Source organism: Scyliorhinus torazame, chromosome 30 (assembly GCF_047496885.1).
Source record: "Scyliorhinus torazame isolate Kashiwa2021f chromosome 30, sScyTor2.1, whole genome shotgun sequence".
NCBI classification, from domain to species: Eukaryota; Metazoa; Chordata; class Chondrichthyes; order Carcharhiniformes; family Scyliorhinidae; genus Scyliorhinus; species Scyliorhinus torazame.
This window is the reverse complement of record NC_092736.1, coordinates 5,384,362-5,399,759: the sequence shown is the minus strand read 5'-3', so window position 1 is coordinate 5,399,759 and position 15,398 is coordinate 5,384,362. Positions and strand designations below refer to the sequence as shown.

Here is a 15,398-nt window from a genome sequence, read left to right as displayed (position 1 = left end):
CTTGAATGATGGGACCAATGGTCAGGTTGCTAAACTTGCCGATGTCAGAAAGATAGGTAGGGAAGTAAGTTGTGAAGAGGACAGAAGGAGGCTGCAAAGGGACATTGATAGGTTAGGTCAGTGGGCAAAGATCTGGCAAATGGAGTATAACGTTGGAAAATGGGAAATTATCCACTTTGGCAGGAAGAATAAACAAGCTTATTATCCAAATGGGGAGAGATTGCAGAGCTCCGAGATGCAGAGGGATCTGGGTGACCTAGTGCATGCATTGCAAAATGTTAGTCTGCAGGTACAGCGAGTAATTAGGAAAGTGAATAGAATGTTTTGTCTATAGTGAGAGGAGCTGATTACAAAAGTAAAGAGGTTATGCTGTGGATGTACAGGGCATTGGTGAGACAACAACTGCAGTATTGTGGACAGTATCGGCCTCCTTATTCAAGGAAGGATGTAAATGCATTGGAAGCAGTTCAGAAGGTATACTGGATGTGGAGAGGATGTTTCCTCTTGTCGGAGAATCTATAACTCAGGATCACAGCTTAAAAATACGAGGTCGCTCATTTAACTCAGAAGGTGCAAATTCTTTCTCTGAGGTTTGAGAGCCTCTGGAGCTCTCTTCCTCTGGAAGCAGGTGTCCTGGAATATTTGTAAGGTAGAGCTTGATAGATCCTTGATTAACGAGGATTATCGGGGATCGGCAGGAATGTGGGGCTGAGTTACAATACGGCCAACCGTGAACTTATTGAATGGCGGAACAGCCGCGAGGGGCCGAATGGTCCACTCCTCCTTATTCATCTGCACATATTCAATGATTCAGCACTGCCGTCTCGAGGGCAATTAGTGGTGGGCAGCAAATGCTGGTCCTGCCAATGGTTCCCACATCCTGAGAATTAATTTAAATAAAGGAGATCGCCTTGTCTAGTTATTGTGGTTTTAAAATGCAATTATCCCAAAAGGTTCCGGTTTGTTTGCCCAGAGTGGAGAAGAGGAACATCATGCGCTGTAACATGACCACAGCTTCTGCAAGGTAAAATGACCAAGGGGAGCACAGTGTGATTTCAGAATCCATTTCAGCCTGCGTCGTCTATTGAACAACCTCCAGGCCATTGGTGTGCTGAGGGTTTTAAAGTGTTGTCCCAAGTTCTATTTCCGTATAATAAGCTGGTTTAAAGAGCCTCAAAGGATTTGCAGTTAATCTCTTCTTTAATGCTCGTTCGACACAGTTTGACATTCCGATTGGAAGTTCAGGGTCCGTCCACATCTCATCCCCACTGCCGGGCTGCAAAACCCTTTTCATCGACAGTTGCTGGTCGTTATTGGAGTTGGGAGAGTCTGATTTTGCCAGCTCGTGATTTTTGTGGTGCTTCACTGCAGCATGGTGTTGGGATTCCCGAGACTGCACAGCCTGTTACAAAAGAGCCTAGGACGAAATCGGGGTGCATTCGACTTGTGGGTGCCCTGAACCCCGAGCTCTTCGACTGTGGGGGAATGTGTGAGCGCAGTTTTCGAGCACAGGTAAATGGCGGGCTTGGACGGGGAAGGGGACAAGGCTAAGGGGGAGTTGGGGTTTAGGAGGCAGAGAAGGCCGATGGATGGGAGCAGGTCCCCAGTCTTCAGAGAGAATGGATTAGAGTCAGAGATGAGTCTGATTTCTCAATGAGGGAAGAATGAGTCCGTTTAGATGAAGGGAAAGTCAGAGGGTCAGTACTGAGGGAGTGCCGCACTGTCAGAGGGTCAGTACTGAGGGAGTGCCGCACTGTCAGAGGGTCAGTACTGAGGGAGTGCTGCACTATCAGAGGGTCAGTACTGAGGGAGTGTCGCACTGTCAGAGGGTCAGTACTGAGGGAGTGCTGCACTATCAGAGGGTCAGTACTGAGGGAGTGCTGCACTGTCAGAGGGTCAGTACTGAGGGAGTGCCGCACTGTCAGAGGGTCAGTACTGAGGGAGTGCCTCACTGTCAGAGGGTCAGTACTGAGGGAGTGCCGCACTGTCAGAGGGTCAGTACTGAGGGAGTGCTGCACTGTCAGAGGGTCAGTACTGAGGGAGTGCCGCACTGTCAGAGGATCAGTACTGAGGGAGTGCCGTCCTGTCAGAGGGTCAGTACTGAGGGAGTGTTGCACTGTCAGTGGGTTAGTTCTGAGGGAGTGCCGCACTGTCAGAGGGTCAGTACTGAGGGAGTGCTGCACTCTCAGAGGGTCAGTACTGAGGGAGTGCTGCACTCTCAGAGGGTCAGTACTGAGGGAGTGCTGCACTGTCTGAGGGTCAGTACTGAGGGAGTGCTGCAGTGTCAGAGTGTCAATGCTGAGGGAGTGCTGCACTGTCTGAGGGTCAGTACTGAGGGAGTGCCGCACTGTCAGGGTCAGTACTGAGGGAGTGCTGCACTGTCAGAGGGTCAGTACTAAGGGAGTGCTGCACTGTTTGGGGGGGAATGAGGCAGTGCTTTTTTATGACAGCGACTCCGTGTCAAGAAATAATTAATTGGCTGTAAAGCACTTTTGGATGACCCTTGTTTATAGAAGGTGCTATGTAAAGGCAAATTCTTCATTTAGCTGTAGAATTTCTGATTTATGTCGGTGACAATCCTTTCTTTAACATTAGCTCAGTCATCAACCTTGCTGCCTCATTGGAAAGGTGCACCTTCTAGGTGGACACAAACTAGGCTCAATCTTTAACCAGTACTGAGTTTATTTATCTTGGCTAATGCAGACCTAGGGGCTGTGGGTGGCAGTCAGCTCCTTCAGGAACTGTGTCCCAGTGAGAGTCAGCTCCTTAAGGAACTGTCCCCCAATGAGAGTCAGCACCTTCAGGAACTGTGTCCCAGTGAGAGTCAGCACCTTCAGGAACTGTCCCCCAGTGAGAGTCAGCACCTTCAGGAACTGTGTCCCAGTGAGAGTCAGCTCCTTCAGTAACTGTTCCCCAGTGAGAGTCAGCACCTTCAGGAACTGTGTCCCAGTGAGAGTCAGCACCTTCAGGAACTGTCCCCCAATGAGAGTCAGCACCTTCAGGAACTGTGTCCCAGTGAGAGTCAGCTCCTTCAGGAACTGTGTCCCAGTGAGAGTCAGCACCTTCAGGAACTGTGTCCCAGTGAGAGTCAGCACCTTCAGGAACTGTGTCCCAGTGAGAGTCAGCTCCTTAAGGAACTGTCCCCCAATGAGAGTCAGCACCTTCAGTAACTGTCCCCCAGTGAGAGTCAGCACCTTCAGTAACTGTTCCCCAGTGAGAGTCAGCACCTTCAGGAACTGTGTCCCAGTGAGAGTCAGCTCCTTAAGGAACTGTCCCCCAGTGAGAGTCAGCACCTTCAGGAACTGTGTCCCAGTGAGAGTCAGCTCCTTAAGGAACTGTCCCCCAATGAGAGTCAGCTCCTTCAGTGACTGTTCTCCAGTGAGAGTCAGCACCTTCAGGGACTGTTCCCCAGTGAGAGTCAGCTCCTTCAGTAACTGTTCCCCAGTGAGAGTCAGCACCTTCAGGAACTGTGTCCCAGTGAGAGTCAGCACCTTCAGGAACTGTGTCCCAGTGAGAGTCAGCACCTTCAGGAACTGTCCCCCAAGTGAGAGTCAGCACCTTCAGGAACTGTCCCCCAGTGAGAGTCAGCACCTTCAGGGACTGTCCCCCAAGTGAGAGTCAGCACCTTCAGGAAATGTCCCCCAGTGAGAGTCAGCACCTTCAGGGACTGTCCCCCAAGTGAGAGTCAGCACCTTCATGGGAATTTCTACTCCGCATTATCTGAAACAACCTTACACCCCAGGTTAAAATTAGATGAACATTAAGCCAGTGTGGCGGTGCGTTTACTGTCCTTGGGACATGACAATATCTTAAAGTATCACTTCGTTGCCTAAGTGGTGTTTGTGACTGGTCACTTGTTAAACCTCTTGCCGAGATATTGATTTAACCACATGGTGAAGTTTCCCAGTGGTTCAGAGGAAGTATTGATGGTGTTTTCTGAAGGACATTTCCTGGGCACATTATAGATTATAGAACCGGGAAAATTTCAACCCAGCTTTCTGATGCCAGTTTTGCAAATTGTCAGATGAAATGAAGATGGGATTTGAACTCATGGCCAGCACTTTGCTTCTTCATATCGGAGATGTAGAACCATTGACTCATGACCAACAAACGTGGTTCCTGAGTGGATCGGTGCCTGTTTTCCAGGCCTGTCCTGCACATTGTGCCAGAGGCAGAACGCAGCAACTGTACAGCTGGTCCCGCAGCCCCAGGGAGAGGAACGGTCAGGTTTACTCCTCCACCCCGTTCTGCATCAGCAGAAAAGATTAAATGTTGGGTCCCTCCCAGCTGTTAGGGGCCCCGTGTGAAATTAGAAGCAAAATACTGAGGATGCTGGGAATTTGAGATAGAAACACAAAATGCTGGAGAAACCCATCAGGTCCGTCAGCAACTGTCGAGAAAGAAATAGAGTTAACGTGTCGATTCCGTACGACTCTTCCTCTGAGCCATTTGCCAAGTCTCGGCCCAGTGGGCAAGGGCTCAAACCTGTTACTGATGTGGGGAGGCCACAGGATAGGGAACTGAGAAATATCACACCGGTCCAGTTATCGGAGCTTTGCCAAGGTAGAGACTGAGGACAGTGCAGGGGAATTTGTCCCTGTCCTGGGAGTGTTTGATGGGGACAGTGTAGAGGGAGCTTTACTCTGTATCTAACCCCGTGCTGTACCTGTCCTGGGAGTGTTTGATGGGGACAGTGTAGAGGGAGCTTTACTCTGTATCTAACCCCGTGCTGAACCTGTCCTGGGAGTGTTTGATGGGGACAGTGTAGAGGGAGCTTTATTCTGTATCTAACCCCGTGCTGTACCTGTCCAGGGAGTGTTTGATGGGGAGAGTGTAGAGGGAGGTTTACTCTGTATCTAACCCTGTGCTGTACCTGTCCTGGGAGTGTTTGATGGGGAGAGTGTAGAGGGAGCTTTACTCTGTATCTAACCCCGTGCTGTCCCTGTCCTGGGAGTGTTTGATGGGGAGAGTGTAGAGGGAGCTTTACTCTCTATCTAACCCCGTGCTGTACCTGTTCTGGGAGTGTTTGATGGGGAGAGTGTAGAGGGAGCTTTACTCTGTATCTAACCCCGTGCTGTACCTGTTCTGGGAGTGTTTGATGGGGACAGTGTAGAGGGAGCTTTACTCTGTATCTAACCCCGTGCTGTACCTGTCCTGGGAGTGTTTGATGGGGACAGTGTAGAGGGAGCTTTACTCTGTATCTAACCCCGTGCTGTACCTGTCCTGGGAGTGTTTGATGGGGACAGTGTAGAGGGAGCTTTACTCTGTATCTAACCCCGTGCTGTACCTGTCCTTGGAGTGTTTGATGGGGACAGTGTAGAGATTATCTTTCACATGTTGTCTCGTGTAACCAGCTGTGTCTTTTCTTCCTGCCACAGATCTGCTGCTGCTGTGGCCCCTCCCCCTGCTCTCTCTGCTGCCCTTTTCTCCCAGGTGTTAAAGTGTCGTCCGGCACCCGGATGATGTACACCCTGTATCATATCGTCAGCTCAACTGGCTGCTGCCTCCTGCTCTCCAGAACCGTCACAGAGTCAGTGAGGGAGAGTGTAAGTACCAACCCTGGACCCACCTCCACCGTAGCCTTGCCATGTACCTCATAGAAAATAGAACATTACAGCGCAGTACAGGCCCTTCGGCCCTCGATGTTGCGCCGACCTGTGAAACCACTCTAAAGCCCATCTACACTATTTCCTTATCGTCCATATGTCTAATCAATGACCATTTGAATGTCCTTAGTGTTGGCGAGTCCACTACTGTTGCAGGCAGGGCATTCCACACCCTTACTACTCTCGGAGTAAAGAACCTACCTCTGACATCTGTCCTATATCTTTCTCCCCTCAATTTAAAGCTATGTCCCCTCGTGCTAGACATCACCATCTGAGGAAAATGGCTCTCACTGTCCACCCTATCTAATCCTCTGATCATCTTGTATGCCTCAATTAAGTCGCCTCTTAACCACCTTCTCTCTAACGAAAACAGCCTCAAGTCCCTCAGCCTTTCCTCATAAGATCTTCCCTCCATACCACGCAACATTCTGGTAAATCTCCTCTGCACCCTTTCCAATGCTTCCACATCCTTCCTATAATGCGGCGACCAGGATTGCACGCAATACTCCAAATGCAGCCGCACCAGAGTTTTGTACAGCTGCAACATGACCTCATGGCTCCGAAACTCAATCCCTCTACCAATAAAAGCTAACACACCGTACGCCTTCTTACCAACCCTCTCAACCTGGGTGGCAACTTTCAGGGATCTATGTACATGGACACCGAGATCTCTCTGCTCATCCACACTGCCAAGAATCTTACCATTAGCCCAGTACTCTGTCTTCCTGTTGTTCCTTCCAAAATGAATCACCTCACACTTTTCTGCATTAAACTCCATTTGCTACCTCTCAGCCCAGCGCTGCAGCTTATCTATGTCCCTCTGTAACTTGTAACCTCGTCAATCAGCCACCCACCAGCTGATGTAGGCCTCACTGACATCCCGAATCTCCATCAGCCCGACAACCCCCCCGAGATATCTCAAATGTGCCTGCACGCATCCCAAATTTCTGTTGTTCCACCTGTGGAGGAGAGTGTACATGGGGGTGTGGGAGGAGATTAAATGGGTGGGTAGAGTCAGTGATAGGGGAGAGTGTACATGGGGGTGTGGGAGCGGAGTGAATGGGGGGTAGAGTCAGTGATAGGGGAGAGTGTACATGGGGATGTGGGAGGAGATTAAATGGGTGGGTAGAGTCAGTGATAGGGGAGAGTGTACATGGGGGTGTGGGGGGGTATTAAATGGGGGGGTAGAGTCAGTGATAGGGGAGAGTGTACATGGGGGTGTGGGAGGGGAGCGAATGGGTGGGTAGAGTCAGTGATAGGGGAGAGTGTTCATGGGGGTGTGGGAGGGGATTAAATGGGGGGGTAGAGTCAGTGATAGGGGAGAGTGTACATGGGGGTGTGGGAGGGGAGTGAATGGGTGGGTAGAGTCAGTGATAGGGGAGAGTGTACATGGGGGTGTGGGAGGGGAGTGAATGGGTGGGTAGAGTCAGTGATAGGGGAGAGTGTACATGGGGGTGTGGGAGGGGATTAAATGGGTGGGTAGAGTCAGTGATAGGGGAGAGTGTACATGGGGGTGTGGGAGCGGAGTGAATGGGGGGTAGAGTCAGTGATAGGGGAGAGTGTACATGGGGGTGTGGGAGGAGATTAAATGGGTGGGTAGAGTCAGTGATAGGGGAGAGTGTACATGGGGGTGTGGGAGGGGAGCGAATGGGTGGGTAGAGTCAGTGATAGGGGAGAGTGTTCATGGGGGTGTGGGAGGGGATTAAATGGGGGGGTAGAGTCAGTGATAGGGGAGAGTGTACATGGGGGTGTGGGAGGGGAGTGAATGGGTGGGTAGAGTCAGTGATAGGGGAGAGTGTACATGGGGGTGTGGGAGGGGAGTGATTGGGGGGTAGAGTCAGTGATAGGGGAGAGTGTACATGGGGGTGTGGGAGGGGATTAAATGGGTGGGTAGAGTCAGTGATAGGGGAGAGTGTACATGGGGGTGTGGGAGGGGATTAAATGGGTGGGTAGAGTCAGTGATAGGGGAGAGTGTACATGGGGGTGTGGGAGGGGATTAAATGGGTGGGTAGAGTCAGTTATAGGGGAGAGTGTACATGGGGGTGTGGGAGGAGATTAAATGGGTGGGGAGTCAGTGACAGGGGAGAGTGTACATGGGGGTGTGGGAAGGGATTAAATGGGTGGGGAGTCAGTGATAGGGGAGAGTGTACATGGGGGTGTGGGAAGGGATTAAATGGGTGGGGAGTCAGTGACAGGGGAGAGTGTACATGGGGGTGCGGGAAGGGATTAAATGGGTGGGTAGTCAGTGAAAAGGGAGAGTGTACATGGGGGTGTGGGAGGGGAGTGAATGGGGGGTAGTCAGTGATAGGGAAGAGTGTACATGGGGGTGTGGGAGGGGATTAAATGGGTGGGTAGAGTCAGTGATAGGGGAGAGTGTACATGGGGGTGTGGGAGGGGAGTGAATGGGGGGGTAGACAGTGATAGGGGAGAGTGTACATGGGGGTGTGGGAGGGGAGTGAATGGGGGCGTAGACAGTGATAGGGGAGAGTGTACATGGGGGTGGGGCAGGATGAGGAAGATGGGCAGAATTCCGTTTCCTCCCTCTGGTGTCTACCATTCCCATGCGAATGTCTTTCTAAAGGTCAGTGTTGGTTCGGGATACTGTGAAGGGTAGATGTTTATCCTCCGTATGTTTGGTTCATCCTTGTCCAGCTCCCACCCAGCCCCCGTCCCAGCTCCCGTCCCAGCTCCCACCCAGCCCCCATCCCAGCTCCCACCCAGACCCCATCCCAGCTCCCGACCCAGCCCCCATCCCAGCTCCCGACCCAGCTCCCGTCCCAGCCCCCATCCCAGCTCCCGACCCAGCTCCCGTCCCAGCCCCCATCCCAGCCCCCATCCCAGCCACCATCCCAGCTCCCATCCCAGCTCCCGTCCCAGCCCCCATCCCAGGTCCCATCCCAGGTCCCATCCCAGCTCCCATCCCAGCTCCCGTCCCAGCTCGCATCCCAGCCCCCGTCCCAGCTCGCGTCCCAGCTCCCATCCCAGCCCCCATCCCAGCCCCCATCCCAGCTCCCGTCCCAGCCCCCATCCCAGCCCCCATCCCAGCCACCATCCCAGCTCCCATCCCAGCTCCCGTCACAGCCCCCATCCCAGGTCCCATCCCAGGTCCCATCCCAGCCCCCGTCCCAGCTCCCGTCCCAGCTCCCATCCCAGCTCCCAGCCCAGCCCCCATCCCAGCTCGCGTCCCAGCTCCCATCCCAGCTCCCAGCCCAGCTCCCGTCCCAGCTCCCGTCCCAGCTCCCATCCCAGCTCCCGTCCCAGCTCCCATCCCAGCCCCCATCCCAGCCCCCATCCCAGCTCGCGTCCCAGCCTCCATCCCAGCTCCCGTCCCAGCCCCCGTCCCAGCTCCCATCCCAGCCCCCATCCCAGCCCCCGTCCCAGCTCCCGTCCCAGACACCATCCCAGCTCCCATCCCAGCTCCCGTCCCAGCTCGCATCCCAGCCCCCGTCCCAGCTCGCGTCCCAGCTCCCATCCCAGCCCCCATCCCAGCCCCCATCCCAGCTCCCGTCCCAGCCCCCATCCCAGCCCCCATCCCAGCCACCATCCCAGCTCCCATCCCAGCTCCCGTCACAGCCCCCATCCCAGGTCCCATCCCAGGTCCCATCCCAGCTCCCATCCCAGCCCCCATCCCAGCTCCCGTCCCAGCTCCCATCCCAGCTCCCAGCCCAGCCCCCATCCCAGCTCGCGTCCCAGCTCCCATCCCAGCTCCCAGCCCAGCTCGCGTCCCAGCTCCCGTCCCAGCTCCCGTCCCAGCTCCCATCCCAGCTCCCGTCCCAGCTCCCATCCCAGCCCCCATCCCAGCTCGCGTCCCAGCCTCCATCCCAGCTCCCGTCCCAGCCCCCGTCCCAGCTCCCATCCCAGCCCCCGTCCCAGCTCCCGTCCCAGACACCATCCCAGCTCGCGTCCCAGCTCGCGTCCCAGCCCCCCGTCCCAGCCCCCGTCCCAGCTCCCGTCCCAGCCCCCATCCCAGCCCCCGTCCCCGCTCCCGTCCCAGCTCCCGTCCCCGCTCCCGTCCCAGCTCCCGTCCCCGCTCCCGTCCCAGCTCCCGTCCCAGCACCCAGCCCAGCTCCCGTCCCCGCTCCCGTCCCAGCTCCCGTCCCAGCACCCAGCCCAGCTCCCGTCCCAGACCCCGTCCCAGCTCCCGTCCCAGCCCCCGTCCCAGCACCCAGCCCAGCTCCCGTCCCCGCTCCCGTCCCAGCTCCCAGCCCACGTCCCCGCTCCCGTCCCAGCCCCCGTCCCAGCTCCCGTCCCAGCCCCCGACCCAGCCCCCGTCCCCGCTCCCGTCCCAGCTCCCCGTCCCAGCACCCGTCCCCGCTCCCGTCCCAGCTCCCGTCCCAGCACCCAGCCCAGCTCCCGTCCCAGACCCCGTCCCAGCTCCCGTCCCAGCCCCCGTCCCAGCACCCAGCCCAGCTCCCGTCCCCGCTCCCGTCCCAGCTCCCAGCCCCCGTCCCAGCTCCCGTCCCAGCCCCCGTCCCCGCTCCCGTCCCAGCCCCCGTCCCAGCTCCCGTCCCAGCCCCCGACCCAGCCCCCGTCCCCGCTCCCGTCCCAGCTCCCCGTCCCAGCACCCGTCCCAGCTCCCGTCCCAGCTCCCGACCCAGCCCCCGTCCCCGCTCCCGTCCCAGCTCCCGTCCCAGCCCCCATCCCAGCCCCCATCCCAGCTCGCGTCCCCGCTCCCGTCCCAGCTCCCGTCCCAGCACCCGTCCCAGCTCCCACCTCAGCCCCCGTCCCCGCTCCCGTCCCAGCTCCCATCTCAGCCCCCGTCCCAGCTCCCATCTCAGCCCCCGTCCCCGCTCCCGTCCCAGCTCCCGTCCCAGACTCCCATCCCAGCTCCCAGCCCAGCCCCCGTCCCAGCTCCCATCCCAGCCCCCGTCCCAGCTCCCGACCCAGCCCCCGTCCCAGCTCCCATCTCAGCCCCCGTCCCAGCCCCCGTCCCAGACTCCCGTCCCAGCTCCCGTCCCAGCCCCCGTCCCAGCCCCCATCCCAGCCACCATCCCAGCTCCCGTCCCAGCTCCCGTCTCCCGTCCCAGCTCCCATCCCAGCCACCATCCCAGCTCCCGTCCCAGCTCCCATCCCAGCCCCCGTCCCAGCTCCCATCCCAGCCCCCGACCCAGCCCCCGTCCCAGCTCCCATCTCAGCCCCCGTCCCAGCCCCCGTCCCAGACTCCCGTCCCAGCTCCCGTCCCAGCCCCCGTCCCAGCTCCCGTCTCCCGTCCCAGCTCCCAGCCCAGCCCCCGTCCCAGCTCCCGTCCCAGCTCCCATCCCAGCCCCCGTCCCAGCTCCCGTCCCAGACCCCGTCCCCGCTCCCGTCCCCGCCCCCGTCCCAGCCCCCATCCCCGCTCCCGTCCCAGCTCCCATCCCAGCTCCCGTCCCAGCCCCCGTCCCAGCTCCCATCCCAGCCCCCGTCCCCGCTCCCGTCCCAGCCCCCGTCCCAGCTCCCGTCCCAGCCCCCATCCCAGCCCCCGTCCCCGCTCCCATCCCAGCTCCCGTCCCAGCTCCTGTTCACAGAATTTGATTCTTTCTCTGTTTCAGGTGCCTTTCTTCAGGATGTTCTGTGAGCATCTGCAACCTGGCTCCGACTGTGACATGTTAATTGGATATTCAGCCGTGTACAGGGTTTGTTTCGGAACGTCCTGCTTCTACCTGCTGCTGTGTGTCTTTCTCTTCAATGTCAAGTCGAGTCGGGATGTCAGGGCTTTAATCCACAATGGGTAACTGGACTAACCTGATCTGTGTCTGTAAGAGAGAGAGAGAGAGAGAGCCTGCATTCTGAACCATCATGAAATCAAATGCGCACCATGTCCCAATGTTCCTCAGTCACTGTGTCCCTGTCTTTCTCAGTCCCCGTGTTTATCTTCCCAGTGTTTCTCAGTCTCGGTGTTTCTCAGTCACTGTTTCTCAGTCTCGGTGTTTCTCAGTCTCGGTGTTTCTCAGTCACTGTTTCTCAGTCTCGGTGTTTCTCAGTCGCGGTGTTTCTCAGTCTCGGTGTTTCTCAGTCTCGGTGTTTCTCAGTCTCGCTGTTTCTCAGTCGCTGTGTTTCTCAGTCTCGGTGTTTCTCTGTCTCGGTGTTTCTCAGTCAGTGTTTCTCAGTCACTGTGTTTCTCAGTCTCGGTGTTTCTCAGTCTCGGTGTTTCTCTGTCTCGGTGTTTCTCAGTCTCGGTGTTTCTCAGTCTCGGTGTTTCTCAGTCTCGGTGTTTCTCAGTCTCGGTGCTTCTCAGTCGCGGTGTTTCTCAGTCGCGGTGTTTCTCAGTCTCGGTGTTTCTCAGTCGCGGTGTTTCTCAGTCTGTGTTTCTCAGTCTCGGTGTTTCTCAGTCGCGGTGTTTCTCAGTCGCGGTGTTTCTCAGTCGCGGTGTTTCTCAGTCTCGGTGTTTCTCAGTCTCGGTGTTTCTCAGTCTCGCTGTTTCTCAGTCTCGGTGTTTCTCTGTCTCGGTGTTTCTCAGTCAGTGTTTCTCAGTCTTGGTGTTTCTCAGTCTCGGTGTTTCTCAGTCTCGGTGTTTCTCAGTCTCGGTGTTTCTCTGTCTCGGTGTTTCTCAGTCTCGGTGTTTCTCAGTCTCGGTGTTTCTCAGTCTCGGTGTTTCTCAGTCTCAGTGTTTCTCAGTCTCGGTGTTTCTCAGTGTTTCTCAGTCGCTGTGTTTCTCAGTCGCTGTGTTTCTCAGTCTCGGTGTTTCTCAGTCTCAGTGTTTCTCAGTCTCGGTGTTTCTCAGTGTTTCTCAGTCGCGGTGTTTCTCAGTCTCAGTGTTTCTCAGTCACAGTGTTTCTCAGTCTCAGTGTTTCCCAGTCTCGGTGTTTCTCAGTCTCAGTGTTTCTCAGTCTCGGTGTTTCTCAGTGTTTCTCAGTCGCGGTGTTTCTCAGTCGCTGTGTTTCTCAGTCTCGGTGTTTCCCAGTCTCGGTGTTTCTCAGTGTTTCTCAGTCTCAGTGTTTCTCAGTCGCTGTGTTTCTCAGTCGCTGTGTTTCTCAGTCTCGGTGTTTCTCAGTCTCGGTGTTTCTCAGTCTCAGTGTTTCTCAGTGTTTCTCAGTCTCAGTGTTTCCCAGTCTCGGTGTTTCTCAGTCTCAGTGTTTCTCAGTCTCGGTGTTTCTCAGTGTTTCTCAGTCTCGGTGTTTCTCAGTGTTTCTCAGTCTCAGTGTTTCTCAGTGTTTCTCAGTGTTTCTCAGTCTCACTGTTTCCCAGTCTCGGTGTTTCTCAGTCTCAGTGTTTCTCAGTCTCAGTGTTTCTCAGTCTCGGTGTTTCTCAGTCGCTGTGTTTCTCAGTCTCGGTGTTTCTCAGTCTCAGTGTTTCTCAGTCTCGGTGTTTCTCAGTCTCGGTGTTTCTCAGTCTCGGTGTTTCTCAGTCTCGGTGTTTCTCAGTCTCGGTGTTTCTCAGTCACTGTTTCTCAGTCTCAGTGTTTCTCATTCTCGGTGTTTCTCAGTCTTGGTGTTTCTCAGTCTCGGTGTTTCTCAGTCTCAGTGTTTCTCAGTCTCAGTGTTTCTCAGTCTCGGTGTTTCTCAGTCTCAGTGTTTCTCAGTCTCGGTGTTTCTCAGTCGCGGTGTTTCTCAGTCGCGGTGTTTCTCAGTCTTGGTGTTTCTCAGTCTCGGTGTTTCTCAGTCTCAGTGTTTCTCAGTCTCGGTGTTTCTCAGTCTCGGTGTTTCTCAGTCTCGGTGTTTCTCAGTCTCGGTGTTTCTCAGTCTCGGTGTTTCTCAGTCCCGGTGTTTCTCAGTCTCGGTGTTTCTCAGTCCCGGTGTTTCTCAGTCTCAGTGTTTCTCAGTCTCAGTGTTTCTCAGTCTCGGTGTTTCTCAGTCACTGTTTCTCAGTCTCGGTGTTTCTCAGTCTCAGTGTTTCTCAGTCTCGGTGTTTCTCAGTCTCGGTGTTTCTCAGTCTCGGTGTTTCTCAGTCTCGGTGTTTCTCAGTCGCTGTGTTTCTCAGTCTCAATGTTTCTCAGTCTCGGTGTTTCTCAGTCTCGGTGTTTCTCAGTCTCAGTGTTTCTCAGTCTCGGTGTTTCTCAGTCTCAGTGTTTCCCAGTCTCGGTGTTTCTCAGTCTCAGTGTTTCTCAGTCTCGGTGTTTCTCAGTGTTTCTCAGTCGCGGTGTTTCTCAGTCGCTGTGTTTCTCAGTCTCGGTGTTTCCCAGTCTCGGTGTTTCTCAGTGTTTCTCAGTCTCGGTGTTTCTCAGTCTCGGTGTTTCTCAGTCTCGGTGTTTCTCAGTCTCAGTGTTTCTCAGTGTTTCTCAGTCTCAGTGTTTCCCAGTCTCGGTGTTTCTCAGTCTCAGTGTTTCTCAGTCTCGGTGTTTCTCAGTGTTTCTCAGTCTCGGTGTTTCTCAGTGTTTCTCAGTCTCAGTGTTTCTCAGTGTTTCTCAGTGTTTCTCAGTCTCAGTGTTTCCCAGTCTCGGTGTTTCTCAGTCTCAGTGTTTCTCAGTCTCAGTGTTTCTCAGTCTCGGTGTTTCTCAGTCGCTGTGTTTCTCAGTCTCGGTGTTTCTCAGTCTCAGTGTTTCTCAGTCTCGGTGTTTCTCAGTCTCGGTGTTTCTCAGTCTCGGTGTTTCTCAGTCTCGGTGTTTCTCAGTCTCGGTGTTTCTCAGTCACTGTTTCTCAGTCTCAGTGTTTCTCATTCTCGGTGTTTCTCAGTCTTGGTGTTTCTCAGTCTCAGTGTTTCTCAGTCTCAGTGTTTCTCAGTCTCGGTGTTTCTCAGTCTCAGTGTTTCTCAGTCTCGGTGTTTCTCAGTCGCGGTGTTTCTCAGTCGCGGTGTTTCTCAGTCTTGGTGTTTCTCAGTCTCGGTGTTTCTCAGTCTCAGTGTTTCTCAGTCTCGGTGTTTCTCAGTCTCGGTGTTTCTCAGTCTCGGTGTTTCTCAGTCTCGGTGTTTCTCAGTCTCGGTGTTTCTCAGTCCCGGTGTTTCTCAGTCTCGGTGTTTCTCAGTCCCGGTGTTTCTCAGTCTCAGTGTTTCTCAGTCTCAGTGTTTCTCAGTCTCGGTGTTTCTCAGTCACTGTTTCTCAGTCTCGGTGTTTCTCAGTCTCAGTGTTTCTCAGTCTCGGTGTTTCTCAGTCTCGGTGTTTCTCAGTCTCGGTGTTTCTCAGTCTCGGTGTTTCTCAGTCGCTGTGTTTCTCAGTCTCAATGTTTCTCAGTCTCGGTGTTTCTCAGTCTCAGTGTTTCTCAGTCTCAGTGTTTCTCAGTCTCAGTGTTTCTCAGTCTCGGTGTTTCTCAGTCGCTGTGTTTCTCAGTCTCGGTGTTTCTCAGTCTCGGTGTTTCTCAGTCGCGGTGTTTCTCAGTCTCGGTGTTTCTCAGTCGCAGTGTTTCTCAGTCGCAGTGTTTCTCAGTCGCAGTGTTTCTCAGTCGCTGTGTTTCTCAGTCGCAGTGTTTCTCAGTCGCAGTGTTTCTCAGTCGCTGTGTTTCTCAGTCGCTGTGTTTCTCAGTGTCTGTGTTTCTCAGTCACTGTTTCTCAGTCGCTGTGTTTCTCAGTCGCTGTGTTTCTCAGTCGCTGTGTTTCTCAGTCACTGTGTTTCTCAGTCCCTGTCTTTCTCAGTCCCCGTGTTTATCTTCCCAGTGTTTCTCAGTCTCGGTGTTTCTCAGTCACTGTTTCTCAGTCTCGGTGTTTCTCAGTCTCGGTGTTTCTCAGTCTCGGTGTTTCTCAGTCTCGGTGTTTCTCAGTCGCGGTGTTTCTCAGTCGCGGTGTTTCTCAGTCGCGGTGTTTCTCAGTCTCGGTGTTTCTCAGTCTCGGTGTTTCTCAGTCTCGCTGTTTCTCAGTCGCTGTGTTTCTCAGTCTCGGTGTTTCTCTGTCTCGGTGTTTCTCAGTCAGTGTTTCTCAGTCTTGGTGTTTCTCAGTCTCGGTGTTTCT

The 15,398-nt window shown here is 54.8% G+C and overlaps 1 protein-coding gene across 1 annotated transcript in view; it reads left to right on the top strand.

Moving 5' to 3' along the window:
* The first annotated feature begins 1,302 nt into the window (after positions 1-1,302).
* serinc4 (serine incorporator 4) overlaps positions 1,303-15,398 on the top strand; it is a 48,472-nt gene continuing 34,376 nt past the window's right edge. The window contains exons 1-3 of the mRNA XM_072492701.1: positions 1,303-1,512; positions 5,379-5,546; positions 11,135-11,313. Of these exons, the coding sequence (XP_072348802.1) occupies positions 1,486-1,512; positions 5,379-5,546; positions 11,135-11,313 (374 nt within the window). The 5' untranslated portion in view covers positions 1,303-1,485. The remainder of the gene's footprint in view (positions 1,513-5,378; positions 5,547-11,134; positions 11,314-15,398) is intronic.